This window comes from Perognathus longimembris, chromosome 14 (genome assembly GCF_023159225.1).
Source record: "Perognathus longimembris pacificus isolate PPM17 chromosome 14, ASM2315922v1, whole genome shotgun sequence".
Lineage (NCBI taxonomy): Eukaryota > Metazoa > Chordata > Mammalia > Rodentia > Heteromyidae > Perognathus > Perognathus longimembris.
The window spans coordinates 52,309,040-52,329,794 of record NC_063174.1 but is presented as its reverse complement, the minus strand read 5'-3'; the positions used below and the strand labels follow the sequence as shown (position 1 = coordinate 52,329,794).

At 45.6% G+C, this 20,755-nt stretch overlaps 1 protein-coding gene across 8 annotated transcripts in view; it reads left to right on the top strand.

Annotated features, from left to right (window-relative positions):
• Foxn3 (forkhead box N3) overlaps positions 1-20,755 on the top strand; it is a 360,243-nt gene that overhangs the window by 247,768 nt on the left and 91,720 nt on the right. For all 8 annotated transcript variants that reach the window (XM_048361885.1, XM_048361883.1, XM_048361884.1 and 5 more), the window contains one exon: positions 14,338-14,402. In XM_048361885.1, the coding sequence (XP_048217842.1) occupies positions 14,338-14,402 (65 nt within the window). The remainder of the gene's footprint in view (positions 1-14,337; positions 14,403-20,755) is intronic.

The following is a 20,755-nucleotide window of genomic DNA, read 5'->3' as shown; positions in this document are numbered from 1 at the left end:
TAGATTTAGCAGTGGCTTTTCCTGATTTGGGAGGACGCATGCTTGACTGTTGCCAGGCAACAACTCATTCTGGTGTTGGCTGCCAGGGAGCTGTTGGCAGTAACTGTACATTCTTTTGTCTTGTTAACAAAAAAAATGAGTGTTAAAGATACAGCGGTGTATAAAGTCCATTCTGTTGTTTTAATATCTATAACTTAGGCGATAAGTTCCTACATGAATAGAAGCTCAACGTGTGGTTGAAGTAGACAACTCACTCACGTGTGTGGGTGACATGGAGTCAGTTGGTGGACTTAATAAGGAAGGGACAGCTAGGTAATAAAGGTGTTGTTTTCAAAAGGTCTGGCACAAACAAGAGGAGGCTTTTGTTAAATTATGGGTTGTGCCGTGTATATGATTTTCTAGCATAAACATCCACATGAGAGCTTAGTTAGCTTCATAAGCAGGAGTCAGCTCCCAATTGACCATTGTTAACTTCAGTTCCCATCTCCCAGTGACCTTGAGAATAAGTTTAATGACTTTCAGCCTGTGGGAGAAATGGGGCCCTGGTCCCCTCCCGCTATTCCTCCGCAAGGCTCAGTATAAGTTTTCTAGGACAAAACTTTATAGAGCAAATTCTTATTTTGTAAGCAAATAGAGTGTGAGTCATCCGTTGTGCACATGAAATTAAAAAGGAAGGAAAACCATGGTCAGTGCATTGTTTTGTCTTTTTGTGTGAAGAGACTGTACTGTTTCCCAGACTTGTTCCCAGAACCTGGCCAGCACTGTCTTTCAGGTACATGCTTCAAATGGACACTTGTCAGCTAGGGATAGCAGCTCACACCTGTTACCCTAGCTGTTCAAGATGCTGAGATCTGAGGATGGAGGATCAAAGCCAGCCCAGGCAGGAAAATCTGAGAGATTCTATCTCCAACATAACCAGACTGGAGCCGTGGGTCCAGTGGAAAGCCCAGCAAGCATGCGGCCCTGAGTTCAAACCCCAGTACCACCAGCATCGGGAGAAAGGGAACTTGGGGATATTATTTTCTCACTTGGCCCCCAAATCTGTGCAGCAGCAAATAAGGAAGACTCCAGTGCCAAAACCATTTCTTACGGGATGCTGGAAGAAGGAGAAGGATCCAGAACTCCACTTTTCCTCTGGTTTCTGCGTCCCCAGTTTGGGGCCTAGTTTGCAGAGGGCACTCAGAGGAGCGTAGTTCTCAGTGAACCAAGAGAAGGCACCCAGTGAATGGGCTAAGATCCTAAATGGTTCTCTCTCTCTCTTTTTTTTTCTTTGATTTCCAAAGTCAGTTCTGATAAAGGATAATAAAAAAAAAATCATCGAATGGTATCCCATGTTTATAAATCCTCTTCTGTGTAGAATCATTTTCTCTGTCACCTCTTGCCTTTACCTCAAGCCGAGTCAGGAGTCTGGAATCGCAGGAAGCAGCTGTCTGTCCGTGTCTTCACCACAGCTGAGCCCATGGTTAATTTCCCCTTCGGCCGGGACATTTGGCTTGCCCCTGCAGATCCCGCTACTGCTCCTGGGCGCCAGCTTCTCATATATCCGTGTTGGAGCAAAGGCTGCAGATCCATCTCTGGCCCTTTGCAGACGCAGCTCAGCATCATGTAAACACGCTGAAGTATGTTAACAGCTGCCTGTCTTTAAAGCTGAACCAGCTCCCCGGCTCAAAGGGGAGCTGCTTTCAGGTTCGGCTCAAGGCTGCCTGTGACAGCATCGGAGCTATTTTTAGTGGACTGACACCAGCAAGAAGCTGGAAATGGCTGCATTCAACTCTGAACAGTAGAAAGAAAGGATCATTTGTGCACGGCTGCCGCTCTTGACTCTGTGTGTGTGCGTGTATACGTGAGTGCGCACGCACGTGTGTGTTAGACAAAGGGGCATGTAAATCTGTTCTTCAAAGTTCCACAGGCATCTTGTCCCCTGTTCAGAGTCCCAGCACTGTGGCAGAGGTAGTAATAGTATTAATTTAGCGCTTGGCTGCCCGGGCTTTCAGTTAATACGCTCATTGCAGTGGTATGAGAGGATTTCAGGACGGTCCTAGCTGTCCAACCTGTACCAATGCTCAGAAATGTCTCCTGAACTTTAGAAGTGCCTGTTTCCTTTTCTCAGGTGTGTGTGTGGGGGCGGGGGGATGAGAAAAGGCAAGCGATAGGGGGTGATGGGAGGTGGGCTATATAAAAGCATTTTGAGTCAGTTGCTAGGTGTTCCATCCCTTTAAGCCACTTTGCCTCTCTGAACGGCAAGCTGGGGGTCTTGATAACCAGCTCTACATACTACTCTACATATTACTCCTGTAATCCTAGCTACTTCAGAGGCTGAGATCTGAGGAGTAAGGTTCAAAGCCAGTCACAGTAGGAAAGTCTGTGTGGTTCTTAACCTCTCATTAACCACCAAAAATCTAGGAGGAGAGCAGGTTAAGTGGTAGAGCTCCAGCTTTGAACGAAAAAGCTTAGGCCCTGAGTTCAAGTCCTAGTACTTGCTAAATAAATAAATGGGTATGTGGAACATAAACATTCTCTGGAAACACTAAGACCTAAGGCAGCAGTCCTGAAACTGGATAGCTTGTGGCACCTTTGAGCATGACCTTGAAAGTGGTAGAGGTAGACAGAGGGAGGTAGACCGAGAAAATGACCTGTTTTCGATTGGAGCTGGGGCTGGACTCTCCAAGTGGGCTTAGAGGTCGAGCTGGGTGCTTTAGGAACCCTCAGGCCAGGTAGGAAGTGAAGTGGTACGTCGGGCAGCAAACGCAGAAGTAAGTGTCAGCGACTGAGCAGCAGAAAGCCACTGGCGTGCACATTTCAGCTTCCCCCAGAGCTTTCAAGACGCTAAGGAAGGGCTTCCTCAGTACATTTTAAAGCTGCAGTGATGTGGCCATTGCTATATGATGTAGGAATTCAAAGCTGAAGGAACCAGGCTGCCGTTGGATGGGAGAAATAACCTCTAACGTGTTTTATGGCTCAGTAGAGTTAACTGTGATTGACAAAAATTAATTGTATATTTCAAAAGAGCTGGTAGGAAGGATTTTGAGTGTTCCCGACACAAAGTAATGATAAATGTGTAGAGTAATGGATATGCCAATTACCCTGATACAATCATTACATGTTGTATACATGTATTGAAGTAGCACTCAGTACCATCATCATTATGTATCCATTAAAAACAATAAAAAATTAAAAGCAAATAAAAACCCAAACAAATAAAAAAATCCGTGGTTATACTTTTAAGTCATCATGTCCCTGCTAAGCTCAATCCATCCTCCATACCTATAGAGACATGGCCAGGAAGAAATTGGACTGTTTTGAACTTATGTTCTCTTGGGGGAGTATTTAGCAATATTATTTGCTTCATTTTACTTGAAGTACAGGAATGTTTCTGTCTGTTTTCTTGAAGAATCCAATAGGTGTTCAGGACCAGGTACAGCTTCATTTGCTTGAGTCTCAATATAATCTCACTGGAGATGGTGTTGGGTTTTCCAGCCCTGTTTTTATTTTCTTGGCATTGAGAGAGGGTACACCTGGGACAATATGAGACAAGAAGAAGGACATGAGGCAGATGATGACTAGTGCAGATGGTAAGGGAGGTGGCCAGAGGTTGCCTGGAGAGGAAGTAGAGCCTTTCTCTGAGGATAAGGTCAGCTGGAAGTTTCTGAACAAATATATAGCTAAGGAGTAATGCCAGTCTCAATTGTGACCTTAGCAAAACCCCTAATGTAATAGGGTCCCCCAATGTACCACAATGTAATGGGGTCCGAGGCGGGGGGGGGGGGAATCCCCCACCCCTCCAAGAGTCCACCACTCTGAGACAGTCTCAAGTAAAAAGATGGATTTATTGGGGAAGTAAAAAGTATACTGACGGGCCAAGGTCACGGCCCAGACTGGAGCTGGGAACGCGCGCCCTGGGCCATGCTCAGGGTCGGGTTATAAAGGCAAACACCACATGGTCAAGCCTGTCACACACAGGTGGCCAATGAGGTTAGAATACTTACAGAGCATGCCAGGTCACACGCAGGTGGCCAATGGAGTTACAATCTGTCTCATAGCAACTGTTTGAACCAACCTATGTTAGTTAGACTTGGGGCGCACGGATTTGGCGGGGCTCACATGATGCAAGTGGATTCGCCTACTCATGGGAGGACACAGGGTCAACCTTGAAAGTTCCACTACTCAGGTGGTCAAGCAGTTTACACCATCTTATCACAGCCAAGGGGAACTTCCCTGGATAGGGCGGGGGAGATCTTAGTGAAGATGGAGTCAGCTTCTGCTCTCTGTAACTAATCTGAGGTGGAGTCAATCTGACACCCCTAAACAGCCAGTGATGGAGCTGGCCAGATCTGACTTCCATATTACACCTAAGAGATTATTTTTTCTGCAATTTCAAATTTGTTATTTCCCACTTTGGAGGCAACCACAAATAGATCCAATAAGCCGTAGGAAAAATGGTTCCCAAAGAATGACCACTGCATGTTCCTGGGTTTGGTTTTCTTGACACAACGTTTAGCCCCAGGTCCCCAGCTCCATACCAAAGTCAGCATGTCTCCCACTCATCTTTGTGGCAAGATGTGGAATGGGAGTGCCTTTCACAGGGAAGAAATGAATGGTGAAGGAAATCTCAATTTTCATTTAGGAAAAAAATAGGTTCTTGTCTGTTCATGCGGTTTCACTCATCATTGAGCTGAACATCTTTTTTTTTTTTTTTTTGTCTCTGCTTTCATTTATTTTGCCTCTCAGCACCCGAGTGGAGCTGCTGGAGCAGTAGGTATTACTGTTTTTCTTTGTAACTCTCCCCCCCCCCCCCGCCCCCCTGCAATTGAGGACTGAACCCAGAGCCTCCAGCCTAGTAAGCAAGTCTTCGAGCCACTCCCCAGAGCCCATTTTCTCCACTTTGTTTTTGAGATAGGGTCTCCTTAACTGTGCTAGTCTAGTCTCAAATGTGCCATCGTCCAGCCTGTACCTCTCTAATAGCTAGGATGACTGTCGTGAACCATCATGCCCAAGTCCTGCTTAAGGAACCTCCATTATGTTTCCTACAAGGTTTGAAGGAGGAAGTCCTTTGAGCTGCCTTCACCTTAATCTTGTTAATGTCTTACACTGGGTCTTGGTCTTATCTTTTCTCTGTGTTACAAACGTAGTGCTTCTTTCTAGGGGGGAGATGTCCTCTCGGGAAACCCCAGGCTGTTCCCAAGATTAAGCTAGAACCAAACTGGCCCTATATTCTAAGAACAGCTGCTCAGTTTTCCTCAACTCCACTGTTTTAATTGTGATTAGTAGATTCATTTGCATCTAAAAAGAGTAGTTTTCTTATCAGCACCATTGAGTTGGGTACCACTGTACTCCATTTATATAGAGTGGCCCATTTAAACCAGGGCCCATTAAGCAGTAAAAGTAAATGTGGGTGTTTTACAAATGCAAATACATCATGCAAATAATGTACTTTATGCTGAATGGCGCCTTGGTTTTCATATGTAAAATTAGAAGCTGTGTTACACAAAGATAATGATAAACACCTTTGCATCTGTTCCTAAGATGTATCCTGAGCTGCTTGCATCTGAAATTGTTGCTGTTTAGGCAGAATTTCTTCAGTACACCCAAACAGGAATTCCATATTATCAAACAAATATACATGTCTTTATCTAGTTATTTATATATTCCTAAGTAATCAAGAAATCACAGAAAAAGAGTAATCCCAATTACCAAACCCATTACCATCCATGATGAGATTGATCATTTGGCTTTCATTTTTAAAGATTTTTTTTTTAACTTGAGATGATGATAGTTGAAGACGTGCTACACCTATAGGCTTGTTTCTTTGCAAGAGATTGAATTCTGTCTATAAAGAGGGTTCCCCCCCACCCCTCATCAACCGTTAAAATTCTGTAGCAGATAGCGTTCTTGCTCCTTTTCAAGATCACTTTAGTAGAACTATAAGAGACATCTTCCATGTACACCGAACTTAACCATGTTCTACCAGGGGAGTCGATGTTAGCCTATGGCCGCAAGGCCTTTCTCTTCTCAGGAAAGGGAGGACACTAGCACATGGAGGAAAAGCAAATTAAAGCTATAAAGGATTCAGAGTAGAGAAACATTGCCCAGTATCATTAACATCTCTTCCCCACAGGTGATAATACCTTCCCTAATTGCCAGAGAATGTTTCCCTAGCATCTGGAATTTGAGCTGTCCCATTAGGAATAAATGGTACAAGAAGGAGGAGAAGCAAGAAAAGGGCATTTTAAAGCAAGGAAGTGGATGAGCTCTAGGGACATGGTGTGTGTGTATGGGTGTATGTACTTATGCAAGTGTTTAACAGGGCTTTACGACCCAGAATTGAGCCTATCTAACCTTGCCCTATGAGCTTTCACACTTGGGTTGCCACCAAAGTCTTCAAATGAAAAAATGGGCATGCAAACTCATGTACAGGATGCATGAACAATGAGATGTTTTGTGGACCATGGGACAAGAGCTCTAGTAGCAATGGTAGCCCAGCCCCACCTGGGCTACATGGATGTTTTGAGGCTAAAAGTAGAAAGGATTCTAAAGACTTTGTCAAAAACAATATGGCAGCAGGCAGGAAGGCATGGAGGGGGAGGACCGGAGGGAGGCTTGAGTGCGTCGTACCCAGTGGGTACTATAACACATTGCCCTAAACTGACTAATTTATAAATAATAGGAATTTATTTCTGGAGACAGTAAATCCAAGATCAAGGTGGCGTATGGAAATTCAATCATGAGAAACAGAGAAACCACATTTGGAGAGGTCACGTAATGGGGAGTCTTTATTGGAGATCTAGCCACTGCATGTGGTGGAGAGGTCAAATTGGGAGTCTTTATTGGAGATCCAACGCCTGCAGGTGGCTTCCTACTTCAAGGGCCTGCGGCCACCTCGAACACACTTAACACTGTTAGAAAACCCAATCATGAGAGTAGTGAAGCAAAGAAAGAGCAGAAAAACAATACCTACAAACTAGATCGACTCCAGTGGAGAGCTGAAGTGGGATGCCATGAGACCAGAGAAGAGCCAGGAGACATGAATGTGGAGACAGGAGGCACAGTGTACTGGCGCCTGAGTTGGTCCAAGCCTTAATAGGGTCAGGGTCAGGGGTCAAGGTCACAGGGAGCTGGAGAGTCTTGCAAATTCTAGGCACTGGACTGACAGACCCAGTAATCTGTGGTCCAAGCCCCTGTCCCCGCCTCTAGGAATTTAGGCACACCCATCACCTGAGGGGTGGGACTTCACCTTCCTCCACCACGCAGACAAGATGGCACCAGTTAAACTCTATTCCCGTTTATCTACCATGTTGCAACTTGCAGTGGAGAAGATTGGGGCCAGCTAAGATTCTTGTTAGGTGGCAGTTTTATCCCCCAGAGCAGCCACATCTGGTGACAGTGTTGGTTGTCCCCACTTGGCAGCTAATGGTAGAAGCCACTGAATGAATATCCTGTCCAGCACAGGAGGCTGCACCCCAGGGCAAGTCCTCTAAACCCCTAGCTGGGTGTGGTGACTTAGGCCTGTAATCCCAATGATTGGAAAGGGAGGATTGTGGCTTGAGGTCAACCTGGGCAAAAGCTTGAGACCCTGTTTGGAAAAATAACCAACTTCTGTGTCATCATGAAATATTGATAATTAGAAACTAGCACAGGGATTTGCAGCAGAACAACAGTGTCCCGTATCATCAGCTCACAGCTATCCAGGCCTCGGAGCGGAGCGGAGGGCTCACCGGGGGACCTGCAGGCAGGTCCAGTGGGCGTCCAGAGCAGTGCCCAGTGTGAACATTTGCCTTAGGTTACAAAGCACTTCCATCTCTTCCCTGGTCAGTGTTTTGCCCCCATATAATCTTGCTCCTCTGTCAGTTTCTCTGATCCTAGGTAGTGGCTGCCTGATCACTTCAGCAACTTCCTCTCAGTAATTGTCAGCCACTGAAAACAAATGCTGGTACTGGAGCTTGAAGTCAGAGCCTCACGCTGTCTCTTAGCTTTTCTACTCAAGGCTGACCCTCTACCACTTGAGCCACACTTCTACTTCTAGCACTCGGAGATAGAGTCTTCTGAATTCACCTGCCTGGCAAATTCAAACCAGGATCCACAAATCTCAGCCTCCTGAGTAGCTAGGATTACAAATGTGAGCCAGTGGTGCCCAGTTAACCCACTGGTTTTTGTAAATAACTGTTTGTAGAGTCTTTGGGCTAAAGGGCATTTGCTTTCAGAAGATCTTGAAGCATCTTTTGAGAAAAGAGGAAGATGAGAAGTGCAGCTACCTCATCCATCCCAGGAGAGGAGAAAAGAGGGTGGGCAGAGGGAGGGTATATGAGGAAATGCTGGCTTCTGGTTGCAAACCACGTCAGTGTGGCCCAAGCAGGTCACGCAACTTCTGAACCACAGATTTCTTGGAATCAAGACTACCATGGGGACTTTTGCCATTTACAGAGCAGCTATTTTTTTTTTTTTTTTACATACATCATCTGATTTCATTCCCACACATGAATCCACTGGCCCTGGTTTGCAGGTGGGTAGTGAAGACCGTAGCAAGTTAAAAGACCTTGGGCTGCATTTTACACTCATTCTCGGAGTCCAGATTCTGGACTCTGTCACCCTTATACCTCAGAATGGAGCAGGTAGAGTCTTGTTTTTGTTTCTTGTTTTTCCTAAGGGGACTCTCCTTTCCTTACCTCTCTGCTTTGATTACTTATTGATGGTAGATGGTGCATCCTAAGGAGTTCCTTTACACTCTCTCCCCAGTACTGGGGACAAGTCTGGAGTCATAGAGCTCAAGGATAAGATGGTCTCCCTGCACCTGTCCATTTCCTTCCTCAGGGTGATTGGGTTTTCTGCCGTTTAGCATGCTATGGGGCCATTTTGGTAGATGTTCAAGGAGGGTCAGAACAAAGCATGTGGACTGAGAGACCTCCCTTCTCCAAACTCTTAGCTTCTGGTCACCTCTTCTAACAGTGCTCTCGCTGCTCCCCCCCCCCACCCCATCCCGCCCCCCGAGTCTCCCTTTTCTTCTCTCCCCTCTCTTTTTCTTTTCTTTTCTTTTCTTTCTTTTTTTTTTTTTTTTTGTCAGTCATGGGGCTTGAACTCAGGGCCTGGGTGCTGTCCCTGGGCTCTTTTGCTCAAGGCTAGCACTCTACTACTTGGAGCCACAGCTCCACTTCTGGTTTTCAGGTGGTTATTGGAGATAAGAGTCTCACAGACTTTCTTGGCTTAGAACCATGGTGCTCAGATCTCAGCTTCCTGAGTAGTTAGGATTAAGGATTACAGGTGTGAGCTACCAGCACAAAATCTCTTGTCCTTTTATATGTATTAGATTTTGTTTTAAATTGTGCTAAGATAAACATAACATAATATTTACCATCTTAGCTATTTTTAAGCCCTAAACTTAGTATTACTAAATGCATTTGTATTATTGTGCACCAGTCTCAGAACTTGTATGGAGGTTTGTGTTTGTGCCTGCTTATACTGGGACTTGAATTCAGAGCCTTGTGTTCTTATTTGGCTTTTTGCCTCAGTGCTGGTGCTCTACCACTTGGACCATACCTCCACTTCCAGCTTCTTGCTGGTTAATTGGAAATAAGATTGTCGTGGATTTCTCTACCCTGGGTGGCTTTGAATGATGATCTTCAAGTCTCCACCTCCTGAGTAGTTAGGATTATAGGTGTGAGCCACCACTATCGGACTTCAGAACCCTTCTCATCATACAAAATTAAAATTGTACCCATTAATAAAACACTACCCACCCCCTTCCGTCCCCTTTCCTAGAAACCACCTTGCTACTTTTTGTCCCTGTGAACTTGTCTGCTGTCTGGGGGCCTCATGTAGAGTGGACCGACACCAACCGCCTCTGTGCCCTTTGTCCTGGCTTCTTTCACCTAGCACATCCTTGCCATATACATCCTGCTCCTATAGCTTGATCAGTTCATGCCTGGTAGCCTTGTTCTTAGAAAAAAGTCCAGAATGGTGAATTCAGGTGTGAGTCTTGCCAGAATTTCCCAGGCTCTGAGTTTACAACTCAGCTGGTTTTCGCAGTGATGATAGCTGCCCAGGTGCTGGACAGAACAGAGGGTAGACGACACGATGATGTCTTGAGCTATTTGCGGGCTTCACCATCTGTGGCCCCACAGTGAGCCCTTGGGAACTGGAGGTAATGTTGCTGAGAGTAAGGCCCCAGGACCATTGAAGGCTGGGAGGCCCCGGCAGCACCATGCCATGCTGTGTAGGATGGTATCTTTCAGCTCTTGGGATTCTCTGGTCTCAGGGATCGCTGGATGAATGTTCTCCAGTGCCTGTGCTAACTTTTTGTCAGGGAAGCCCTCTTCACCTGTTGGCGTGCTTATTACTCTGTTGGTTTGGCCGGTAACTGCTGAAGGTCACTGGGATTCTGTGAGGGCATTATTGAAATGAGACATCTGTGGTACCAGCACTGTGTTATTTCTACTGCTTGGAGCCTGCAAATCTTTCCTATTTGGTTAGCCTGATTGCTTTTTCTAACCTAGGACCTAGCCTTGAGGAGATTCCTAGCAAAATTCCACCTGCTGGCCATCTTCCATCTTCCATGGAAGGGTTGGGTTTGAGTTCAGCCCTGGAAACTGAGAAATGGAACAGGAACCATGGATGCACGTGTAACTCTGTGGTACCTTGGGCTGCCTCCAGAAGTCCTGGTCTGGTGGTGGGCTGATGTATGGAATGCCTTTAGTGTCTGTCTGTCTCTCTCTTTCTCCCCCACCCCCAGCTCCTCTTTATGCTCATCTAATAGAATGGGAAGGAGATTTCTGTCCCGCCCACCCTGCAGCATTGGAGAGTCTGGGGGAAAAGTGTGGATCAATCCCTGAACTCAGTACCTAGTCACCAGTATGAGCACTGTGGGACCATTATGCTTAGAGGAATCTGACTGGCCACTTTCCATGGCAGTGACAAGTCACTGGCATTTTATGCTATTGTATGAAAGGAATGCCCCCCCCCCATATGCCATGTATGGGCACCTGCCAAGAAGGGGTGGTACCACCCCCTCCCACTATATGAGTTTTTTCTCTGAATACATTTGAAAATGACTTTATGGGGGGCACTGGTGGCTTATGCTTGTAATCCTAACTGTTCAGGAGGCTGTGATCTGAGGATCAAGGTTCAAAGTCAGCCCAGGCAGGAGAGTCCACGAGTCTCTTCATTTAAAAAGCTGGAAGTGGAACTGTGGCTCAAGTAGTAGAGTGACAGTTGGAGCAAAAAAGCTAAGGGACTGTGTCTGGGTCTTGAGTTAAAACCCCGGGACTACACCAAAAGAAAAATCAAATTCATATGCATGTATTTTTAGCTAACTTTGAGTTCCATACACCAATCAGCCAGGGATGTCTCCAGCTGGAGGGAGAAAAAAAAAATCAAGTTTGCCACCTTGCCAGGCTGTAGCAGCCGGAGCCAGAGCCACTTAGCCTTTCGTTAGATAATTTCTTCTCTCCGGATCGAATCAAAGGAAGCAGTAAGTTCTTAGAGGTCAAAAGATAAGAGTTAGATATTTTTTTTTTCCTCCCGGGTCTTTTGCAACCCAAAGTATGGTTCTCAATATACATTTCATATTCCTTAAACCTTTTAACAGCCAAGGAAAGACCGTCCAAAAGATGAAGCTGGGATATGGAACTGTTGAGCTCACAAGCTTCACAATTAGTGTGGCAGGGACTCTCGGTAAAGAGAATTCTCCAGTTACAACAGGGACCAGAGATGGCAGCGCCAGTCCAATTCTGGTCCACCTCTGTAGAGTTCAGATTAGGGGACTGACGAGCAGAATGGCCACAGAATAGTGATCGGCGACTTAAATATGTCTTTTGGGGGGGGAAAAGTGCTGTAGAAATCTCAAGGTAGATATCTATCTTGCAGAGAAGTTTCCTTATCTAAAGCACTGGATTTATCCAACCTCACTCCCTTACATTTGCTCCATCCCCTGCGTCTACTCGGTTTTCAGCAAATCAAGGTCAGGATAAAGAGGAGATTTGGACGGCAGTAAGCTGGATCGTCAGGCTTCTGCAGTAATACTCAATTATTGAATTCTCTAGAAGCGTGAACTCCTCTGTAATGAAGTCCTCTGTTTTTAAATATCTTTATAAGTCAGGCTGTTCTGAATTGGCAACATCCAGATTGCTGTCACCTGCTTTGTTATGTTAAAAAGAAAAAAAAAACACCCAGATGGCAAGACCGTGGCGCTTGCTGGGTTGTTGAAGATCATCTTAAGCATCTTAATGTACATGGTTCTCCCCACAACTTTGAGCCTTAAAGGACACCCCCTCCCCCCAACTGGAGTAGGTCAGATGGATTCAGCTGTGCTGGCTGCCTTTATCCTTGAACTTGAGTCACAGTTGCCACTCCCCGGCCTGGGCTGAGACTCAGGGTGACAGGAAGAACATTATTCACTTTTACTTTGTTCAATTCCAGACCACTGCAGGAACGTGAAGTTCTTGGTTTCCCAGTGCATCCAAAAGTTAGGCTTGACACCATATTGTGGTCTACTGAGTGAGCGATATAGCATGATGCATATGCAAAAAGACATTTTATTTTATTTATTTATTTTTTGGCCAGTCCTGGGCTTGGACTCAGGGCCTGAGCACTGTCCCTGGCTTCTTTTTGCTCAAGGCTAGCACTCTGCCCCTTGAGCCACAGCGCCACTTCTGCCGTTTTCTATATATGTGGTGCTGGGGAATTGAACCCAGGGCTTCATGTATATGAGGCAAGCACTCCTGCCACTAGGTCATATTCCCAGCCCCAAAAAGACATGTTAATTTGAAAATATTGTGAAAACAACACTAACAATCATCTGAACTAGAAACCTTTCACTCACATCAACGGGGTGGGGTAAAAACCCCACCTGCAGGATCTGTGAGGCAGTGTGTAGTGAGATACTGAGGTTGGGTAAGTCTGTATGTGCACTCTCCAACACTTGACATTCTCTTGATGCTTGGAGTGTGTGTGTGTGTGTGTGTGTGTGTGTGTGTGTGTGTATGTGTATGTGTATGTATTTGTGTTCTCCCTTTTAATCATGTGTGCTATTCTGGCAATGAAATTCTGCTAGACAGAATGTCAGTGGTATCTTTTTCTTCTTGCTAACAGTACTGCAATCCTACGCAATTAGGGAGCTCAGTGACTGGTGAGGAATTCATTGTGTGTGCACAGGTGCATGTGTGCGTACACTGTACTTACAGATACAAGTCCTCTGATGTTTTTCATTTCTTTCTTTTAAATGTTGAACCTGATTGATAATGCATTAGTCAATATCATTTGCTAGGCACTATTTTGGTGGAAATAATTCATAGCTACTCTTGGGGCTAGAGGTAGTAACATTTTGAACTAAGTGCATTGTAACATTCATCGAAACCAATAGTTGGTTTCAAATAACCTACTTTCCACTCTGAGAATATTTTATTATAAGATTGGCTTAAAGTTTTCCACTGCATGACTATAAAATCTATAAGGCAGCAAACATGTTCCTCTACAAATACAGTGCAGTGTGTCTGTGATGTATCGATCTTTCCTATGCTCTGGCCTCTCCTGTTACCAGACTGTTGATGGCAGAGTGTTTTATGGGGTCTGGAGTGCAGCGTTTTAAGCCAAGAAATCGTAAAAAGAATACAAAATGAAACGGGGGAAAGGGACGGAGTCAAGCCAAGGTCATATCTATATAAAAAGCGTTTGGTGATAATAACACCAAGAGAGTCAGGTTTGTGTATAGGAAGAAAGCCTGCCTCGTTTCAGAAGAGTTTTTGTTTGTTTGCCACATAAGTTCACAAAATCAACTGGACATAGGTGGCTCATGCCTGTAATCCTTGCTACTCAGGAGACTGAGATCTTAAGCTCACAGTGTGATGCCAGCCCAGACAGTAAAGCCCTTGAGATGTTAATCTCCAGTTAACTAGCTAAATACCCCAAGTGGAGCTGTGGCCCAAGTGATAAGAGTAAAAGAGCCAAGAGAGAATGCAATGCCCTGAGTTCAAGCATCAGTACCGTCACCTTAATATTAATGCGTTGACTCACAAAGTCATGACCAGGTTAGCAAGCACTCCGCCATTCTCTGGGATGCTGTTGAACCACATGCATTTATCACTTGTCTTCATGCAAGTGATTTCAGTGCCCGCAGGACCAAGGCGTTTACGAGACAACTCACACAGCTGGTTTTGCTCTGGAAAATAGGAACTGTGTTATTTTGTTTGTTTATTTTGTTTTTAATAAAATTGCATTTTCAGCAGTGCCAGTCATGCATACCTGGAGAAAATGTTTTGAGGCCATTTGCAGTGAGGTTTAGAGGGAGAGGGGGGCAGGTGAGTGAGTGGAAACGAGTTTGAAACGTTCCCATGTGTTTCTCTTTTCTTCCAGCACATCAGGTCCACCCATCTGGCCGGGCAGTACCTTCTTCAAGAGAAATGGAGCCCTTCTGCAAGGTAAGTGTGTAGGAGCGCCTTCTCTTCCTCCTCCTTCCTTACTCCTTTGTGTGTGGTGTGAGGGCTCTTCTGATTAGCCGTGGCCTCCCTCTGAAGAAGTAGGACTGTCGTGGGCTGGGCCCTAACACCACTTCTCTGTATTTCTTCCTACTAAAGCCTCTTGGTTACTGGAAGTTGCAAATCTGAAACCAGGCCTTCCTAGGCCTCGCGTCACGGGTCATATTTGAGAACTGTGTGGGTTTCTTTGCTGGAATCGGAATGCCATGACAATTTGGAATATGACAAGAGCGTGCGCTGGGCTAGATTAAAGCAGTGCTTCTAAATGTTCCCAGGACTTGAGCTGACTTGGTTTGGGTGATCGGCGATTTGTCATCCGGGAAGTCACACTTGTCCCTTGCTATACCACCCAGCATTCCTGAGTGCCCAGGAGGTCGAGTCTGATGTGTTTTGTGGGTCAGAGTTGAGATCCCCTCGTTGGTTCCCACGGAGGTCATTTGCTAGGGAGACCCATCCGTCTTCCGCCACTGTGTGTGCTTAGAGAATTCAGACTGCCTTTCCCATCTGATTTTGCTAGTGTGTTTTATTAAAATGCCCAACTTAAGGATGAATAAATGGTTCAAAATACCCCAAAGGTACATTCATAATGCTTCCAGAAATTTCCTAGAGACGATGGCTCTTGTGTCTCTCTGTGCTCTCTGTAACTGGCCCCAGTGTTCCCGGCATTCTGTCCCCTTCAGGTTCTATGGATTGAGCGGGAGCCAGGTGGGTTTGGTTGTACGAAGCGCCTTGGAACTCTGGCATTTGATGAGGGCTTTCATGTCTTTTTGTTGGCTTAGAGCTGCGTTAGCCTCTGTCCCTTAAAAGGACATGCAGAGGCTAGAAACCAGTGTCAAGAAGAAGAATATTATTAATGTGGTGAAGAAAACAGACATTTATCTTCAGGTTTCTGGAGTAGCTTGACAATCGTGAGAGATGTCCTTGTGTTTTGTGTTGTTTTATAGCCCAGACAATTGCCTGTTGTCTTTCTAATAGTCTGTGGAGTCAGAAACTTAAGAATTGCTTGGGCTTTTTTTTTTTTTTTTAAGCAATGATGAAATTTAGGCTGGCAAGTGTTATTAATCCTAATTTTTGATAGTTATTGTAGATATCCTACATGTGTAAGGTAATAAAAGGGAACTCTCCTCTCCAAGAAGAAGAAAAAATGGGATTCTGTTCTTTCCATTTATATAAGGAGAAACAAATCACAATCATCTTCTGGGTTTTTCTCAAGTGGATTGCAAAGTTCTCTGCCTCTTCCTGGCTAACGTTTGGGTTATTTTGAGAAATGGGATTTTGTTTTCTTAAAGCCTTTTCTTTTAGAAGTTTTTATTCAGTAAAGTGTTTATGCTTTGCATATTAGCTTTTTTGTTTGCTTCTATGGAGAGGAGAAGTATAGATAAAATTTCTGAAATTAAATGAATGCAGTGTGAGTTTTTCTCCTGGGTGAACCACAATCCTTTGTCCTCAACCTGGGGAGTAGCTTGGATTACAGGTGTGAGCCTCTGGTTAAGCTGTGTTTTTTGTTGTTGAAAATCAGGAGGATCCTTATGAGTTTAGGGGTGTAGGTAGGGACTCGGTAACATTATTATTATTATTGTTTTTCAGTGTTTCATCATTTGGCTGTACCTGTCCAGAGTGCTCTAGACCTTTTTACTGCGATAAAGCGTTTCAATTTTTATGAGTGTTATCTCCCCCCCTTCTCTTTTTCTTACATTTAGATAGATAGATAAATTGACAGATATCAATATAGATATGTAGATTGTGTGTGGTACTGGGTTGCCCTGAAAGTTCAAATGCCCATAAGCAACTTTGCAATTTGATGCAGGTATATGAAGAAGGGAACTGAGCTTGGCATTGATGACTCATGCCTATAGTATATATTCAGAAGGCTGAGATCTAGAAGACTGAGGTTCAAGGCTAATCATTACAGAAAAGCCTTGAGAGGCTTCATCTCCAATTAACCTGCTAAATCCAGGCTGGACGTGTGGTTCAAGTAGTAGAGTGCTAGCTATGAAGAAACTTGAGCCCTGAGTTTAAGCCATGGTACCTCCAAAAAGCCAAAACAAAACTAAGGTGGGGCCTGGTCATGCATGCCAATGCTAACTTCTCATCTGTCTACTTGCACGCCTTTCTTTTTCCTGCTAGAAAGAGGACATTTTAAAACAATCAGTCTAGGAAAGAACTTCGTCACATGCCAGTCACTCATCATGGTTAGGTTTGAGACCAAACAGGACCAGAATGCCCCCCACCCCCCAAAGATATCATGGACAACGACCTACCACGTGTGCTGGCCCAGGCTTGAAGGCATAGGAATGCAGGCTGGGAAGGGGAGCTGAGGTGGGAGGGAAGACACACTGTCTCGGGAGGTGGGGGGGGGGGGCAGAAGGACAGCCGCTTCTCGAGAGAATTGACATTTGAACAAGGCCTTGATCTACAGAGAGAGGCATGAGTGTGTGGAATTGGCAGGACAAATGGCATCTCCACCAGAGCACAGCAGTGGGGATTTAGCAAGGGCCGTGGGGGCCGTGGGTGCTGGTGGCGTCATGTGTGGTCTGAGAAGAACCCAGTGCGCCCTGGCTTAGAGTGAGGCTCCATCTCAGTAGGCGTGTGGTAAGCTGGCAATACCATACCTGGACGGTGGCTTTGACGCATGGCACCTGGGTGTCCCACTTGGCTTGGCCTTGGGTCCCAATCCCGCCGGGCTGCCTGGGACCTTCCCCTCACCCTGAAGCTGGAAGCATGGTGGTCTTTACTGCCCGGGATGTGAGGTCCTAAGGGGAAATGAAGGACATGAAAACCTGAAATGACGTAACACAGTCACCCCAGCACACGTGCTGATGTCGCCTTGTGGCTGTTTGGTTTGTAAGCTGCTGCTGAGGGGAAGCGTAGTGCATGTATTTATTTATTTATCTATCTATTTGTTTATTTATTTTTGCACAGACCAGCACAAAACCCATTGCTAGAATTATCAGGAGGCACTTAGTCCTCCCTGGCGGCTGAGAGCGGTGCTGTATTTGAGTACAGAACGGCTGGCAGGAGGGGCCTGCCGCTCTGGGTTTTTTTTTTTTTTTTTTTTGAGGCTAATGGGGTAAGATTTGGTTTGGATTACACCAGGCAGGGGTACTTCACATAATTGGTCATTTCATCAATTCACAGTATTTATTTTAAATGCCATTTAGGCTGTGAGAGACAATTTTAGCGTAGCAGTTGTAGCAGACTAGAGTAGAGAGTCCTTCAGCCCTTATACAATAGAAAGCGAGCTGGGCTTTGTAGGGGGCAGGGCTGCGGTTTAAAGGGGACCCAGGACAGGCTCAGACAGAACTTATTCAGACACAGCCTTCCCGGAGTGGCCAGCTGACAGGTGTCTCCAACCATTCAGTATCTGTGTTATGGTCTTGGTGGCTAAAATACTTTTTTGTGAGGGCTAGACATCGAACCTTGCGCTTACTTGCTAAGCAGGCACTTCACCTCTGGGGGCCACTCCATTGGCCTATTTTTGGGTGTGTGCTGGGTATTTTCGAGATAGGCTCAAACTATACCCGAATGTGAATTTCAGTCCGCCTATTCGTGCTTCCCTTCGTTACTGGGATGACAGGCACACACGGCCCTGCCCAGCTATTGGTTGAGTGGGATCTTGCAAACTTTTATTTTTCCATTGCCTTAGCTTTGGGGAGGTCTCGTTTTACAAGCCCTCACCCTCACTGGCTGGAAACCCTGCCTCCTGGCCTTTCCTCTGCCTTCCTTACCCCTCTCACTCCCCTACTGGGCCATTACTCTCAAGTGTGTTTCTCTAACACACACTAACATGCATAATGACTTCGGATTCCATTCACTGCTGACAACACACAAGATAAGCTAAGGACAGGGGAAGAAATCTTTAGGGAGGTATTTCCTTCCAGTGCACTGGGCAGGATTACACTGCCACAGACTCCCCTCATCGCCCCCACCCCCCACCCACCCCCGAACAAAGGAGGAAAAGGAAACGAGCGAGCGCTGTGGCTGTGGTCCCTATGTGTACACAAGCACACGTGTTACTGTAAACACATACACGAGATCCACTGTGACGGTTGGATGTCTCACTCTGGGACATGTGGTTTCTTATGCTCCAAATTAGCACCATGCATTGACTTTCCTGTGTGTTAGCGTATCTTCAGTCAAACTTCATGACATCTCAATCACCACCCACCCACCCCACCCATGAATTAAGCAGCGGCCCTCTGGGGTAGGTTTTCTACTGAGTATTAATGCTGGTCCATCCTACCGACTTCCCTCAGAGCAGTGGACGAATGAAAAGAGTGTTCTGTTCCACCAGCAGTGTCCTCTGTGAATCCAAAAAGAGGACAGAGAATGCTAGCTGAAGAGCCCTGTCCTCAAGCAAGGCAGTTCTCCAAGGGCCCACGAGAAAACATGCATCCAAACAATCTGGAAACAAACCCCGTCTTGGCTTCACCTGTTTATGAGTCTGGCTAGACAGCTTATAAAACAAAAGGATTTATTTAGATCTAAAGTCCAAAGTCAGGTGGCTCCCTTGATTGATCCTCTAGTGGGAGCCTAGTGGCAGGTGGCTTCAATGACAAGACTGTGTGCAGAAGGGATGGGAAGCCAGAGCACAGAAAGGCCCATTTCATAACAATTCTGTGGGACAACTCGATCTTCAAGATCAGTATGATCTCTTTTCAGGTCACCCACCAATAACCTAACCACCTTTTATTAGGCTCCACCTCTTAAAGGCGCCACCACCTCTTGATATTGTATTAGGAACCAAGTTTCCAAAACTTGCGGTCTTTGAGGAACAAACACTGGTTAAACTATCACGATCATAATGTTTGTCTGGTTGGGTTCACTTGAGGATTAGTACAGCCTGAAGAACAGTTGGTGATAAGTTCCCACTCATGACATACTATTATACTAATGTATAAAACAGTCAATTGGGCTGGGAATGTGGCTTAGTGGTTAAGTGCTTGCCTAGCTAGCATGAAGCCCTGGCTTCAATTCTTCAGTGCCATATAAACAGAAAAAGCTGGAAGTGGTAGAGTGCTAGCTGTGAGCAAAAGAAGCTCAGGGACAGTGCCCAGGCCCTGAGTTCAAGTCCCAGGACTGGAAAAAAAAAACCACGTAAATCTTGGGGGGAAATGAGACTAAAATCCTACGCTCTACCTCCCCTGGCAAAACTCCACTCATCTATATAGGAAGAGACTTTTTTTCATCCACGTGAGAAGCTCCAAACTGGAAATGCTCAGACCCGCTGGATTTGCATATAATACTGCAAGTCAGGGCGTTCGTGTCTTTGTCTTTGAACTCCTTTGATTCCTTAGGTGTGGGGTTGCTTCCTTGAGATGTTCCGCTGGCAGGTAGTGCTGTGTCCGTACGCTAAAGGCAAAGCGCAGGCCAGAGCTCCACACATCCTGGCCTTGAGTCCCTTCCCATGGCCACCAGCTCAGGCTGCAGTTTGGATTGTCTGCCATAACACCAGGCTGCAAGATTGAACGGTGACCGAAAACATCCAGTCCAGCGTATTCAGTGTGACAAGTCCCCAAACTCTTGGAAGGAACACTCTCTCAGACTGCCTGTCTTTTGTGAGTGATTTCCATTGCCAGTGCCAGCCCACCCGTGTCTCTCTTCTGAAATAAACAGGTTGTCAAGATTGGACTCCAGGCAGGGGACCTGGCTGGGGCCTCTGGTCTTTGGTCTGGGACACTCTTTAGAGCCCTTGGATCCCAGGTTTCCTTCTGGTTTCCCCCACCCTCCCTGACTCATCCCATCTCCCATTTGGTGGGAGCTGCACAGCCCCTGGGCTCTTCAGCTTCTTTCATCTGCTCCACAAGCTGACTCTTTTGTCCATTTTATAAACAAGTCCATCACCTAATGCAGAAAGCTCCTGATTCTTGCCCCCAGGCATAGCCATTAAAAAAAAAAAACAACTTAGTAATAACAGAAAGGGGGTGGGCTCCCCCCCCCCCCAAGTCCTAATTGCCTTCTGTCCTCTTTTGGCCTACAAAGGAAAGGACCCTTTGTTCTTGGCCTCATTTGTGTTATTGTTCTGTATGGAGTGAAGATTTTTATGTAACTGCAACAAATCTAGCTGTTTTGCCTACAGTCAGAGGTGAGGATAAATGGGTTGATGTTTGCCTCTTCTAATCACTCAGAGTCACTCCCTGAGAATTTGCTCTTACATTAGTTAAATACATATATAAGGAAATGTAATTTTAAAAGAAGCCATCTGTTTAATTGGATACCCCCCTCCCTCCTTCTCTCTTTTTGACAGTACTGAAGATGGAATTTGGAGTGTTAGGTTAGTTAAAAAGCCTTCTACC